The 15,672-nt window shown below is 52.7% G+C and overlaps 1 protein-coding gene across 2 annotated transcripts in view; it reads left to right on the forward strand.

Annotated features, from left to right (window-relative positions):
* Positions 1–15,672, forward strand: part of ABCC1 (ATP binding cassette subfamily C member 1 (ABCC1 blood group)) — a 135,677-nt gene that overhangs the window by 104,736 nt on the left and 15,269 nt on the right. For both annotated transcript variants that reach the window (XM_072835902.1, XM_072835903.1), the window contains exons 20-23: positions 6,601–6,691; positions 9,126–9,261; positions 11,998–12,205; positions 14,173–14,483. In XM_072835902.1, coding sequence (XP_072692003.1) covers positions 6,601–6,691; positions 9,126–9,261; positions 11,998–12,205; positions 14,173–14,483 — 746 coding nt within the window. The remainder of the gene's footprint in view (positions 1–6,600; positions 6,692–9,125; positions 9,262–11,997; positions 12,206–14,172; positions 14,484–15,672) is intronic.

The raw sequence follows: 15,672 nt of genomic DNA on the forward strand, positions 1-15,672 counted from the left end.
CGCACAAATGGAATCTGCGTGGTCCCCTGTGCCCGGCTTCTTTCACTTCGTGTGATGTTTTCATGGCTCACCCGTGCGGTAGCAGGTGTCCGTGCTTCGTGTCGTTCTGCTGGGCAATAGCACGCCGTATTTTGTTTGTTCATTCATCAGTTGACGATGGTCCAGGCTGTCCCCGTGTTTTGTCTGGTGTAAGTTGTGCTGCTGTGAACGCTAGTGGTTTTAGAAGAAAGGCGTTTGCCTTTTGCCGGCGAGAGGCGAGAAACTCCTTCAGCTGTTCATTCCTGACCGGGAAGGAGTTTCTGCATATCCATGCTCTCGTGGTTGGAAAGTTCTGCCTTTAAGTCTAGCCTGCGTCCCTCCTGCTGAGGCTGCTGAGTCGTCACCTTCTGGTTGTCAAGCCAAGGTGACATGCTGGGTGAGGGTGCAGCCTCACGATCGCCGCCGCATCTCGCAGACCGGCCTCAGTCAGGTGAAAACGACCCCGTGTGCTTTCCCGAGTGACACGTGTGCATTCAGCTGAATCCTTTCCCCGGGACGAGGTCTCTCTCCTTCCTCTCCAGGTGCACAGGGAGTGTCCTTAAACCCTGTTGACCGCAGATGGTTTTTCCCCCTTCCCTTCCTCCGCCGCTGCCGGCAGATCCAAAGCACTGGATACAGAGCAGAATGCTGCCAGTTTCTTTCTTTCTTTTTTTTTTTTTTTCCTTTTCTTTTTTCCTTCGGCCACGTCAGCACTTAATTTGGCCATGAAAACGCCAGCCGCCAGCCTTGCGCTGCTGTGGGGTCATTTTCCCGATCCAGCCACGCAGCCTCACGTACACAGGTGCTCAGCCTGTGGGTCTGAACTCAGACCGGGCACCCCATTCTCTTTCCACCTCTCCCGGGGTGCTGGGGGGGCTCGGTGATACAGCCTGGCATCAGGGCCCATTCTTGCTCAACTGTAGCCAACTCCCAAGAGCCAGTGACCTTGGATTTGTTTGAACCACATTTTTGGCTTCTCCTGAAGGGAAACTTTTTTTTTCCCCCTCCCTGTTGGATGAATCAGGTCTTTTTTAGAACACCCAGGCTGAAGGGGAGGAGTGCTTGGTCTGGGGGTGATTCTTTTCCACTGGGGTAGAAAAGAACACATGTACCAGAAACTAGGCTTAGGACGGGGAGACACCGACTCCTCCCTAGGGGTACTTACTACACTGATAAGTCAGATGCTTTTTCTTTTTTTCTTTTTGGTCTATTTTTTCTTTTTTTTTAAGCTGACAACGTTACAAATTGGCTCATTAACCTTTGTACCTGGAAGGTGAAGAATGTTCCTATTTACTCTGGTTTCTTTATTAGGAATCTAAAGTCTGGAGCAGGAGTTTCCAGCGGGGAATACTTGTGTCTCCCAGGACACTGGGCAATGTCTGGAGACATTTTTGGTTGTGACGACTGGGTTCGGAGGGGGCACTGTTGGCATCTATAAAGTAGAGACCAGAGAGGGCTGCTGAGCAACCTATGATACACAGCAGACCCCATTCCCACCCCCCCACCCCCCCACCAGCCCTTAATGTCAGAAGTGCCAAGGCTGATGGCTTCCCCGCTCTGGCTTCACGCTGCCCTGCTCCCCCATCGTTTTGAGAGAACGACCTTTATTCCAACAATGTGCCCACTTCCCAGACCCCTGCTTGATTCATCCCTCAACCTCGTAACTGATTTTTCTCCATCTTTCAGATCTTTGCTGAAAGTTGTTTTGTTTTTGTTTTTTTACTGATCATAAAATCAGCCCATGCTCACTTTAAGCATTTGGAAACTGCAGAACCAGGCAAGAGAATCAGGAAAAAGAATGTCCATCCGCTCGCCCACCCACCAGAGGGGTTGTGTCTGTCTTGTCTCGCCTCTCGGCCTTTTTCCCGAGAGGAGTAGCATCCTTCTCTGCTCTCAGCCACTAGTCCTCCTGCTTTGCTTGCTTGCTTTTCTTAAGTGGGGCATAGGTGCCTCCCCCATTACAAAAACCCATCATAAACACTGCACAGCTGGAGCGTGTGTCGTACACACAGCACATTCCTTTAGGCTGTCCTCAGTGGCCGTATTTCTTCTTCTTGAGTACTGAGAACTTTCTGGGCCCAGGCGGGTGGATCGGGCCGGGTGATGCAGCCAGTTAATTCCGTTTTTGGTCAAAAACGAAGTGCTGACTGTAAAGCAGTGACTTGGATTCTTCCCTCGGGGGAGACTTGCCTCCTGGCCCATGCCCAAGCAGAGTTCCAGAACCTTCTTGAGAATAAACAGCGAGTTCTGAAATGCTGGCTTTGAGGGCCAGTAACAGGCTGGACACAGAGCCCTGGGAGTGGCACTAAAGAGGTTCAAGGGCAGGGACAGCGCCAGGCTTGTCAGCATGAAAGCCCCATACCTGGAACCCGGCACCACTCAAGAAATGTTGACTGGATTACAAGTTTCATGCCTTTGCTTAAAAAAAAATTCTTACTATTTTATAGCATCCCCAAGCCCTGACGCCTTTCGTTTTCCCCTTCCTCTGCTTTAGTTTTCTTTGTAGCACTGAACATTGCCTGACAGCTAATTCTGGATTCACTCCTTTATGTATTCTCTCTCTCTCTCTCTCTCTCTCTCATTTAAGCTCCATGAGGGCTTTTTGGTCACATCTCTATCCCCAGGATTGGAAGGAGTGCCTGGCACATAGTAGACAGTCAGTATAATGTATTAAGTAGGTGAATGAATACATTATGCCTTAATTGTTTAAAGCATGTCCTACCTAAGCTTTGTGCATTAACACAGCTGTATAAATATCCCAGTTTAGAAGAAACTATGCACTGATTTTACCCATTTCTCCAGGGCTGGTTTAAAAACCAGCTTTGTGTGTATGGGCTGGGAGATGGTATCATGGTGGCCAGTGGGATACCCATTCTGGTCCTGGAAGGTCAGCTCTGTTGGTCACTAGGCCATTCATTTGTCAGTCTGTCCATCTGCGTATCGCGTGTATATAGAGCGCTTGCCGTATGCCATGGGGACACCCAGTACTTGCGCCACTATATAGAATAGTGCCCCTTAGATTATGCAGTGCACGTCCTGTGCAACCACACGTGGTCATCTGATGTGCCGGGTGTTGGGTATAAAGTAATGTGGTAAGACCTACTCTCTGTTCTCAAGAGCTCACAGTCTTGAGAGTGTTTCCCCTCGTTGGAGGAGACAAACACCAAATAATCAAGGACGTGGTGGTGCTAAATGCAGTGATGGAAGTGAGCCTGGGGGCTCTGAGAACCCCAGAAGGCATCCTCATCCAGCCTAGGAGGGGCCAAAATGAAATATGAGCCAAATCACCTTCTCTTCTTCCCTTGGCTGCCTGTGCGTCCGGTTCAGAATAAGATTGTGCGGACCAGGCCCCTCTCGTGAGCAGCATGTGTCCTTGAGGAACCAAAGGCTTCAGGCTGGAGCCGAGGCCTGTGCTGTCTCCCAGCTGCTGCGCCTCCTCCGCCCGCCCCGCCCGGCTGTGACACTTGACTTTTTACCCTCTGCTGCCATGAAAACAGGTGTAGATACAGAGGGTTGGCCTGGATTTTTCTAGATCTTTTTATGTGTAAACACGGCTATCACTTTTGGGGAAAGAGCTGGCCCCGTGCAGTGCTTGCCAGGGATCTACCCAGCACACATGGGGATGGAGAGGTGCAGACGCAGCAGGTCCCTCGGCCATCTCTGGCCCTCTTCCTTAGGAGAAGACCTCCATCCACCCCCCTGGGCATTTAAATGGGGGTTTCAGGAGGAATTTTGTCTTGGTTCCTAACACTTTCCCGGATCTTGTGAATTCTCAGGTGGCAAAGTGGTGCACCAGGAGGAGGAAGGTCAGTGCCAGCTGGGTTAGAAGTAGTCCTGCTTGCAGGGGGAGGCTGTAGATAGACTGGGCCTGTGGCTGCATGCTTGGGAAGAGGCCCTTGACTGCGTTTCTTCCGCCTTCCATTGTTCATCCAGCAAACATTTTGGGGGCACCCACTATGTGCCAGGCTTGGTGGTGGGCACTGGGGGAGATAGTCTGAATCCCCAGATCTCTTGCTCATCAGCTGGGTGACCTTGGTTAAGCTCTACTGTCCTAGAGATAAAACGAACATGACGAGCATGCCTTGGAGGAAAGCTTGGCACGTGGCAGATGGATGGTGAATGACCAAGAGTTTGGTTATTACGATCCCACCCTTACCTCGTGGACATGGCAGGACCTAGGCAGACCAGGACATACAGGGTGGTGTGCGTGCCTGACGGAGCAAGCGCGGGTGGCTGTGGGGGGCTGCCCTGGCTCCCTCTGGTGAGGTAAAGGCATGAGCCGGCCGCTGGAGCAGACCCTCCTGCCTTCCGGAAGCAGCAATGTGGCTGCGGGTATAGACTGAGGGCTGTTCTGTAAGCCACGGAAGCCGACTCCCACCCCTGAAACAAGGGTGTTTACTGGAAGGGGAAGCAGGTAGCTCAGAAACCGGAGGCCAGACCAAATAGGCAGGCCTCAGGAAATGGGAACTCCTGGAGGACACATTAGCCAGAACTATCTTTGGTTGTCAGGGGGCCACTGATGGTTCAGAGTCCTGGGGAAGGGGGTTCTGACGGGCTGACCTTGGGCAGCAGCCTCCCCCCCCTCCCCGCCAGCATGGCCTGCCAAGACTTCAGGAAGAGGGGAAGGCAGACGGAGTGGTGGACTGACCCACGTTCACGTTGCCCTCCCGGGACTTTTGGTCCCTCCCCTTGCAGAGGAGAATTTTCCAGCTGCCCCAGCCAGTGCACCACCCTGTGAGCTAATGGGCTGGCACCGAGTGGGCCACTGTGAGGTCTCCCGTCTGCACCTTGCAGCTCATACTGGGAGGAGCAGAAGGGAAGCTGAGCTTACTGAGCATGACCTGTACAGCCAGGTGGGCGAGGGGAGCTCTCTGAAGCCCCTGCCATGGGGCGGTGTCTCTGGGAATGTTCCCAGGGATCCCTACCCCGCACAGAGGAAGATGGGCAAGGCCAGGCCTGGGCCTCCAGTGCTGTGTGCATTTATGAGCGCTGACTGCATGCGCCTGCATGAAAAGTCCTGCTTGTTAGTTAGCATTCTGCTTTTTGATTTAGTTTAGTGGCTTTTTGTTGTTTTGTTTTGTTTTTAACTTAAGAGAAAAAAGGTGCTGCCCTTAAGAGAAATGTGTAAAGCAGTGATTCTCAGTCTCTGCTGTGCCCCAGAATTATCTGTAGAACATGTTTAAAAAGGAGAGTAATACTGAGCACCACCTCAGTGTCTTTTGCTTCCTGAGCACCATGCATGGCCTCAGTCATCCTCCCTGTTGGGAAGGTAGCTGCTGTGGTCACCCCCATGTTGCGGATGTGGACTTTGAGGCCTAGAGGCGTTGACTGCTCCCCTTAGTACACACACCTGGGAAGTGAGAGAACACTGCATTCCTGGCTTTGCTCTAACTCAGCAGCCAGAGCTAGAAGCTGGGCCAAGGGCGTCCCCGGGTGGGTGGGTGGCTGGGTATGTGGGGCATCGTTCACGCCAAGATGGAGAATCACCAGCTCAGAGCTCCCCGCCCCCCCAACCCAGGAATGATTCCCGGCCCGGCTCTGCTATCTTTGTTCTCTTTCTTCCCGTGACGGTCATCTGAAAGAGCCTGCCTTTTTGCATTTGATTTCAGCTCGTGTCCCATCAGCCTGTTTCCAGGGTCAACCCCGTCACCACTGGCTGTGTATCAGTCCCCTTTTGTAAGGACTCCCCTGCACGCCCTCCCCTCCCCTTCCCCGCCAGCTGGTGGAGCCCTGCACCGTGTGTCTGTCTCTCTTGTAGGCTCCTTCTTTCTCCTGGCACCAGCATAGGAGACCAGTGCCGGCTGGGGGTAATGATAATGTATCACTGAGTAGTTGGGGAAATTAAGGGAGATCATGTATTTCAGCACAGCACAGGGGAGCCCCGCTCATTTAATCAGCGTTAGTCACTCTCATTGAGGTTATGGTGATTAGTGTTGGTGCTGGGGGCGTAGTTCCTGGGACTGGGATGTCTCATGGTGGCTGTACCAGTTGTTTGGGCGAACTGCACTGTTGCAGGTGCCCTCTTCCCCAGACCTCTGGACCTCCCCATGGTCTGGCAACCAAAGGGTTAACTCCTGGCACAGGGATGCAGGGTGCAGGTGCCCTCTGGGACGCCTCCTGTTGGCTGGCACCCTTGTCAAAACTGGTTGTTAATTTATTTCGAGTATTTCCCTCACTTGGATGCTTGGGGACCAGAGGGCTGTGCGCTGTTCCCCATGTGGCTCCCTGCATCCTGCCCCTCGGACTCACTTTAGTGCAGCTCTGATGTGGTCAGCTGAATGGCCTTGTACCTGTGGCTGCTGGCACGGAGCACCTTCCCAGGCCCAGCATACTGCGCTCATGGGTGCCTGGAGACGGTGGCAGGTCACCATCCCTGCCCCAGGGGAGCCAGCTAGCTCCACAGACCTCCTGCACCTCTGCCAGGAGCCAGTCTGTGGCCTCAGCCAAGCACCTCTTGGTTTCTAGAGCTTCCTGGTGGCCTGACAGTGTGCCATGTCCCGTCCAAATGACGGGTTTTCCCTGTCTTTGGTCTTGGCGTCCAGCTCTTGAAACCGAATTTCGCTCTTTCCTCTCTCCTGCCAGGGTTAACAGGTGTCAGCAGTCCCGGGAAGGAGGTGAAGCAGATGGAGAATGGCATGCTGGTGACGGATGTGGCGGGGAAGCAGCTGCAGAGGTAGGTGCAGGAGGGAGCCCCGTTCGTGTGGACTCTCCAGGTGCCGTGTTTCTGTGCCGCACCTGGGGGCAGAGGAGAGGGACGGGGTACTAGCAGCTTGTCTGACCTACTGAACGCCTCAGCTCCCGAGGCCATGGAAGATGTGGGCTATCTGCCTCCTTCCCCAGATCGCTAGGAGACCTCACTTTTCTGCGGCCTGAAGGGGAGGCCTGGCGCTGCTCTCTCGGGAGGCACAACTCGCACAGGCCTTTGACCACCTGTCTGCCTTTGTGATGCAAGTTCCCCACACGATTTGGGTCTTTGCTCAAGTCATTCATTCAGACTTCAGAGGGACCTGGAATGTTCCAGAGGGACCTGGAATGTTCAGGTCTCGGGAGCCAGCACTGGAGTCAAAATAGTCGCAGTAATAGTGACCATGACGTTTTACATACCATTCACAGCCAGATGCGGTGCCGAGCCCTGTGCAGTCGGTTGAACCTGGAGGTAGTCACTCTTGTGTTACCGTTTTATTTTTTTATTTTATTTTTTTTATGTTTTATTTATTTATGAGAGAGAGAGAGAGAGAGAGAGAGAGAAGCAGGCTCCATGCAGGGAGCCTGACGTGAGACTCGATCCTGGGTCTCCAGGATCAGGCTCTGGGCTGAAGGTGGCGCTAAATCGCTGAGCCACCCGGGCTGCCCATGTTCCCATTTTATAGATGAGCAAACCGAGCGTTCTCCCTAAGTCAGGCAGCCAGAGAGAAACTGAGGTTGGATTTGAACCCAAGCCCTGCCTCTGAGCCAGCGCTCCAAAGTTCTGTGCTTTTGCTGCTTTAAGGGAGGTTGCTTTCAACTAGATTGTTGGGGATTTGGAGGAGCAGCATGCCGTGGACTTTGTTGTTTAACTTCTCTGTGCCTCAGTTTCCTTATCTGTCAGATAGGATCTGTGGTGTACCTACTGCAGAGGGCTGAAGTGGGATAGACACCCAGTGGTGCATGTGAGGTGCTTCGCACAGTACTTTCTTCCATCAACCCCGTGTAGCGAGCACTCACTTATTATTGGATGAGTTGGGGGTGCTGGCAGTTACTTCTCTGGCATGGGGAGATTTCACAGAAATGGGGCTGGGAAGGAAATTGACATGAGCCCACAGTACCCTCCTAGACTCCGATTTTTATTTTTAGATTTTATTTATTTATGTATTTGAGAGAGAGAGAGAGAGAGAGAGCGAGTGAAGGGAGAGGGAGAATCTCAAGCAGAATCTGCACTCAGTATGGAGCCCAGTGTGGGGCTGGATCTCACCACCCTGAGATCATGACTGGAGCTGAAACCAAGAATCGGATGCTTAACTGAATGAGCCACCAGGTGCCCCTGGCTCTGATTTTTATCACATGGGACAGGTGGAAATATTGCCTGCACTGTCGGTGCACCTGTAGAGGTGGTGAGCAAGGTGTATGTGTGCAAATCACTTAGAATAGGGCCTCCCCCAGGGGGTGCAGGGGCACTGCCAGGGTTCAGGCAGGTGGCTGGTGTGACCTGTCCTGATTGCTGCCATCTGGGAATTTGCTGGGAGAGCCAAGGCGAGGCAGCACCTGCAGGTGGTCCTGGGACCTCGGGGCAGGTGATGGTGGGAGGCTTGCCGAGGAGAACCGTGGGTGGATTGAGTAGAAGCCTAGGGGACTCTGGGCATATCAGTTGCTATGAGGCAGATGACCTCAAACCTAGTGGCTGGTCGTCTCATGGTCTCTGTGGCTTGGGAAGTCTGGGCACAGCTTAGCTGCCTGCTGCTCTGGATCTCACACAAGCTGCAACAGGCGTCTGCCAGGCTGAGGTCTCATTGGAAGACTCGGCTGGGGAAGGATCCGCTTCGAAGCTCACATGGCTATTGGGAGGATTCATTGCCTCAGGGGCTGTATTAGCAGCCTCAGTTTCCTGACTGGAGACCCCCGTTCCCAGCTCCCCGGGCTACGAGCCTGTGTGCTTTGCTTCATTGACGTGCACACACCAGGAGGGCGGTAAGGAGCATCAGCAAGCAGGATGGAAGCACACCCCAGCCCTTTGCCGTGTGGTTCTAAGCCATCGCCGAGAATGGGTATTCCCACCTCATAGACCCACACGTGGGTGTGCACACACCCACACAGCCATGTCATCCTCCAGGATTACGAGTCCCCAGGGGAAGGGACTACCTCGAGGTCTGTAAAGACACCTTTGGGCCACATGATCTGCAATAACATGTCATGGTCTGTAGAAAGCTGCTGACCACCCCTGGCAGGAAAGAGGTGCTTTTTGGATAATGCCTGCGTAAAGGGACAGTTCTCCATGGGGCCCTGTGTCACCTTTCCCCTCTTCATGTCACATCTGTAAAATCAGAAGATTGAGCTAGTTTGGCACATTGTTGGGGTTGCCTCCCTGCCCAAGGCTTCCATTTGGTTGACGCTGTGTGCCTTGGTTTCCCCAGACAGCTCAGCAACTCCTCCTCCTACAGCGGGGACGTGAGCCGCCACCACACCAGCACGGCTGAGCTGCAGAAAGCTGGTCCCAAGAATGAGGATGCCTGGAAGCTGGTGGAAGCAGACAAGGCTCAAACGGGGCAGGTGAGGGCTGGCTCCCCCGCTGAGGGCAGCAGCCGGTGTCACCACATGCCACTGCGTGCGGGTCCTGTGCACAACACTTCATTTGTGTTAAATTGTGTCTCTCCCTCAACGAGCCTATAAAAATGTTCTTTTCTGGTGCCGGAAACGGGCGGGAGAGGCAAGAGGACTTGCCCAAAGTCACAGCCAGGGAGAGGCAGAGCTAGGATTTGAACCCTGGTACTCAGACTACAGCGTTGGCGTGTGTAGCCTCTGCTATACCGGCTGCCGCCTCCTCGGAGCAGCGAAGGGCTCTCGTTGGCTGCAGGGGACCTGGGTGCTTTAGATCACGCCTCTCCACTGTGGGGGAAAGTGTATGGAGGATGGAGCGAGATAACACCTCCGTCATAACGCCTATCGTGACCGTGTGCATGCGTGCATGCGTGTGTGCATGTGGTGGGATCCGTTTCTTATTTCTCATTTAGCCCTAACGATTGCATAGTGAGAAAGCCCAAGTTGCGTGCCTGTTGCTCTTTCATGCCTGTCTCAGGCTGTTGGGGCTGCTCAGCAGAAGGCCACAGGCTGGGTGACTCAGAAGCAGCCCACTTTTATTGCTCACGCTTCCTGGTGGCAGGTCCCAGGTTAAGGTACCAGCAGGTGTGCGTGTAGTGACACTTCCTGCTTGGCTCAGAGACAGCCATCTGCTCTGTGTCCTCAGGGTTGGGAGGGGTGAGGAGTTCCCGGGGGCCCCTCTTAGAAGGGTGCGGATCCCCTTCTGAGGGCTCCATCCTTATCATCTGACCACTTCCCAGAGGCCCCTCCTCTGCACACCATGCCCCTGGATGGAGGGGTTAGGATTTCAGTGTGCAAACTTGGACACAGCGTTCGGATCCGTAGCACGAACCACCAAGTTCTCCTCGTCACAGGAGGAATCTGGTTTTCAAGCTCTCGTTCTCTTCGAGGAGTTTCACAATCATGTATTTTGGGCACGTGTTGATAATTTTCCATTTATGGTCATGATCTAAAGTTCATTTTAAAAAATAAAACACACATGTAGTGTGTTTATTAATTTTTTTTTAAGTAGGGAATGGAATTTTTTTTTTAAAAAAGTACACACATAAACAGGCCACCGTGAGAGGTGGTACAGAAATGAAAGGTCGGGACACCGTTCTCTTGGATCTACCTGGATGCACCCAGAATCTCCTGAAACCTCTGTTCCAGGCTGCTTCTCCCATCTTCCCCTCACCGCCGTGGCCATGGGCACAGTACATCCTGCCTCCTTACTCTCGCTGGTCCTCGGGGGGGCCGGAGTAATGACCGCACATCTAGGGCCGGAGAAGGAATAGGAGGCCTATTTAATCCTTACGTAATCCCACACTGCCCAGAGGAGGTCCTGGTATTACCTACCTGCCTCCCATGTAAAAGGAAAACAGACTGTGGGGGGCTTGTCACTCGCCAGAGTTGGACCAGGAGAGGCTCTGGGCTCAGCACACGTTCTCAGAAACTTCTCACTCCCACGCCTGCCGTGTCTGCTGCTCACGAGGAGCCCCCAAGTCCTGCATGTAATTCCAGCCTCAGCAGATCAGAGGGCTGCTGGGCTTTGTGATGAAGCCAAATGGTGACAGTACACATCGTAGTTCTGGGACACCCCACCCCCCAAAACACACACACACACACACACACACACACATACACACACACTATTTCAGTTTGAAAAACAGAAAAGTTCAGAAAGAAACTCAGTTATACAGAAGACTGCTGTCCTTTCACCCGTCACCTTTCAACCTGGCTGTAATTCGACAGATGGTTTTTATGACCCAGAATTCAGTGTGAAAAAGCTTAAAATGCCACTGAGCACACACACAAGGAAGGATGCCTGGTGTTGTTTGAAACCAAGCCAGGCAGGTGCGACCCAAAGCCGGTCACCTCAGTCTCTGGTGTTGACGTCAGGCCATAGGCCACGTTTTGGATGACTGAACATCATTAATTAGCCCTTGTGGGGCTCCGTGGGGAGTATGGGAGTGGAAGAAATCCTCATTCGTCGCCCCGTGGCATGGGGGCGCAGTTTAAGCAAGCACCAGCCAATGGGAAGCCAGTGGAAATGATGCAGGACTGACCATGGCTGTTCAGAGGAAATGGGGGCAGCGCATGGTCTTGGTTGCTTGGCAACGTGCCACATTTGCTCTTTGATGGCTTCCTGATGGTCCTGGACCAAAGCTCAGAATCTTAAACAGGATTTCCCAGACCCCGTGTGGTCTGACCACTACTTCTTCTCCAGCTTGATCTTATTCCTCCTTTTGTTTCCTGAAACATGGTGCATTCCCTCCTACCCCAGGGCCTTGACACATGCTGCTCCCACTGCCCTGAGTGCCTTTTTTTTTTTCCCCATTCTGCTTGCTTAATTAACTCTTGGTTGTCACTTCCTCAGGGAAAACCTCTGATTACCTCTCTCCTCGGTTAGGCCAATATACCCAATTTTATACTCTCACAGAACTCTGCACTGCTCCAGCCCTTCTCTATAATTATACATTTATCTGGGTCCCGGAAGGCCTGTCTTGCCACTTGACTGGAATCTCTGTGAGGCCAAAAGCCTTGACTATATCTCCCAGTGACTTTGTCAAAAAAACCCAAGGGGGGGACTATGCCATGGATATGAGCACAGGCGGGGAGTGGGGGGCATAGGATCGCACAGCTGCAGCTGGAGTGCCCGACCCCTGGTGGGAACATTCTGCAAGCTGTCCTCCCTCCCCTGGTCTGCAGGTCAAGCTGTCCGTGTACTGGGACTACATGAAGGCGATCGGGCTTTTCATCTCCTTTCTGAGCATCTTCCTTTTCCTGTGTAACCACGTTGCCTCCCTGGTCTCGAACTACTGGCTCAGCCTCTGGACCGACGACCCCATCGTCAACGGGACCCAGGAGCATACTAAAATCCGGCTGAGCGTCTATGGAGCCCTGGGCATTTCGCAAGGTGGGGGCCCTCCCGTCCCCACCCTCCCCGGTCCACCCAATTTGGGGCCCTGGGAACCACTTCCATGTCTTATTATGGAGTGGAGTCCCCCCGCTTGTCAGAGTTTTGTGAACCCCCAAACTAAGCCATGCTCACATGAACAGTAGTTATCACTTAGTAGACACTCAGGCATTTAGCGAATATTTCTTCAATGCTGTTTCATGGGGCCCTAGGAGATGGAGAGAAGCTCGAATGTGCCCATTTTACAGATGAGCAAAGTTGAGGAACAGCAGCCCCCCTGGAGCATTGCCGAGCAAGGGCCCTTGCGCCTCGTTGCTCTGTCAGGATGATGGGGCTTCTATAAACTCTTCATTTGTGGACTCTTCCCTGCTGCCTGATGGTGGGAATTCGTTTAGGCCAGTGATTCTCAGTGAAGACCATGTTGTCCCCGGGGGGACAGGTAGCAGTGTCTGGAGGTACTCCGAGCTGTCACAGAGGGACAGGGTGGGGATAGTGCTGCTGGCTTGCAGTGGCCGGGGATGTCAGGAGATGTCCTGCCGTGCACAGCACAGCCCCCGCAACAGAGTGACCGAGCCTCAAATGTCAGCAGTGACGACGTTGAGAAACCTTGTTTACCCTTCCTGTGGTTGCCTGAAGGTCTCCAAGCACCACGACATTCGGAGTAAGAGCTGATGTTTCCTGAGCACTTCCTTGATGCCTGGTTACATTCTAAACACTCGAATGGGTTTTATTTGACTTTTGCAGCAGCGCCACAATATTAGCAGCTGATATGTTGCCCATTTTAGAAACAGACTATACGGTCCAGTGAGGTTAAATAAGTTGCCCAGAGTCACACAGCAAATACATGGCCCCCCCCGGCATTGAATGAGGCGGTCTGGCGCCAGAAGCCCGTGCTCTTAATCCGTGCACCACACAGTGCACGAGCTGTGTGTTCAGGTGCTCATAAGAACAGTGGGCATCTACACGTACAGACGTATATCGGTGTCTGCAGTACGGAAGTGTAGACGATAAATACAGGTTTGAGCACTTCCTGTACACCAGGCACATTGCCCTTTACATTCGGCTGTGCTGCGAGCTAAGTATCCCTGCCCCCATCTTACAGATAAGGAAACTGGGGTGCAGAGAGGCTGAGTGACTTGTGGGAGGGTCCCACAGCTGGTGGGTGGCAGAGGCAGGATGTGCCAGTGTCGGCTCCAGAGCCCATCATTTTAGGTGCTGCTTCCTTGAGGAAGCCTCCCCACCCCTGTGGAGTCTCCGCAGAAAACAGGTGCTCTCCTGTGGGTTGTTTGCAGGAGCCACGGGTGTGGCTCATGATCTCCAGGAGATAGCTTTGAAAGAACACCAGAAGAGCAGACATGGATTTCTTAGATTTCTGAATCCCTACCCCTCAGGGCAAAGGACTGGCCTCCAAACTGTCACTGAGGCTCGGGGAGGGTGTGATAGTCCCCTGGGCTCACACAGCGGCATCTGTTCTAGAATATCCACTCCAGGAGCCACTAGCCACATTTCAGGTGCTCACTAGCCACACTGGACTGAGTAGACACAGAACATTTGCGTCATCTCGAAAGTTCTGTTGCACATCATGGGTCTAGAGGGATATGGCACACAGATTAAGGGCATGACCCTGGAGCAGGCTGCCTGGATCTGAACCCCAGCTCCGCTTCTGATTGGCTGACTCTGTTGAGGGCAGAGGAGTTCACCTGTCTGACCTTGAGTTTCCTTCTCCATAAAATGGGTGCCGATAGGATTTATATAGTCAGTGTGAAAATCAGATTCATGCAAAATTCTTGCACAGTGTTTAATTTATAGTGAGTTCTCAGTAAATAATAGCCACTGCTGTCCTCACCATCACCATTATTCTTAAAAGATAAGAGTGTAGGCCTGATGCATCGTCATGGCCACTCCTCCCTGCCCCCAGCTCGGCCCACGTCCCTTCGTTGTGGTGTTTACGGTGAGATTGTTTGTAGGTATCACGGTGTTCGGCTACTCCATGGCGGTGTCCATCGGGGGGATCTTCGCTTCCCGCCGCCTGCACGTCGACCTGCTACAGAACGTCCTCCGGTCCCCCATGAGCTTCTTCGAGCGGACCCCCAGTGGGAACCTGGTGAACCGCTTCTCTAAGGAGCTGGACACGGTGGACTCGATGATCCCACAAGTCATCAAGATGTTCATGGGCTCCCTGTTCAATGTCATCGGCGCCTGCATCATCATCCTGCTGGCCACTCCCATCGCCTCCATCATCATCCCACCACTAGGCCTCATCTATTTCTTTGTGCAGGTGAGAGGTGGGGTCTTGGGGTAGGATGAGCGCTGCTCTGTGAGCTACTCCCGAGTGAGCTAAGGGCTCGCTCCGTCTGACCATTCCCTCAGTGTGGAGCTGTTGGGAATTTGCTGGAGGAGGGTTGAATTTGTTATTGTCAGTTTTAAACACCTCTCAAAGGGGAGGGGGGAGCTATAATAGTTCCTAATGATATTAATAACGTACAGTATTATTTTAATATTAAAATTGATTATTACAATTAAGAGAGTTTTATGAAATTCTTTAGGTCCTAAGCCCTTGCAGAAAGTGGAGATGTGAATAACAGCAGCTTTAACAGCATAGACATTTTTGTCTTTCTCACGGTGGAAAGGTAGAGGCGGGTCACCCAGGGCTGGGATGGTAGATCCACAAGTCTGTTAATATCCCGGACTCCATCACTGCTTTTTTGTGGTTGTTGTTCACCCATCTTTGCATAAACCTTCATTTTTAAGTTGATCTCATGGCCCAAAACTGCTGCTGGAGCTCCAGCCATTAATCTGCAGTTCAGAAAACAAGACCGAGGAAGGAAAACAGAACAAGGGAGCACGGGACAGTGGAGTCACTAGTTTCTTAGGTTACCACAGCATAAACTGTGCTTGCAGCTGTAGATGAGCATATCGAGGCCCTGGTGGTGGAGCTGGGAGTGGGAACTCACATCTCTCTAATTCTAAAGCTTGTATTGGTGACCTTGCACTGCCCCTTTTTGCCCTGAGAAGGTTAGCTGCAGCATGGTTGCTGGGGGTGTGGGGTGTGGGGGAGTGGTTTAGATGGGAACCTAATGACCCCAGCACAAAATAGGAGAACCACAAAGTGCTCCCTCCATCATTCTGCCCCCCCCCCCACCACACTGCGGCCCAGTGGTCGGTGAGCGTCGAACGCAGGTGGAACCAGAGAGAGCAGGTCTCTCGTGCCTTCATTGTGTTCTCTTTAAATTGGCGCCAGCTGTTTTGTCCTGCTGCATTTACTAAAAATATTACCCGTGTTCACACCCTGGCTGTACATTTTCCCGAGGGACTCAGTTCAAAGGAACAAAATAGGCCCCGTGCTGCATTTGCTGCAGCTCACACAGCTGCCAGCAGCAGGACCATGCAGCGATTCTATGACAGGATCTTCTGTCCATTAATGGGGACAGTTAGGGAGGTGCTGTTGTAATACCAATTTTATTTTT

The sequence above is a fragment of the Canis lupus genome, chromosome 8, assembly GCF_048164855.1.
Source record: "Canis lupus baileyi chromosome 8, mCanLup2.hap1, whole genome shotgun sequence".
In the NCBI taxonomy this organism is placed as follows: domain Eukaryota; kingdom Metazoa; phylum Chordata; class Mammalia; order Carnivora; family Canidae; genus Canis; species Canis lupus.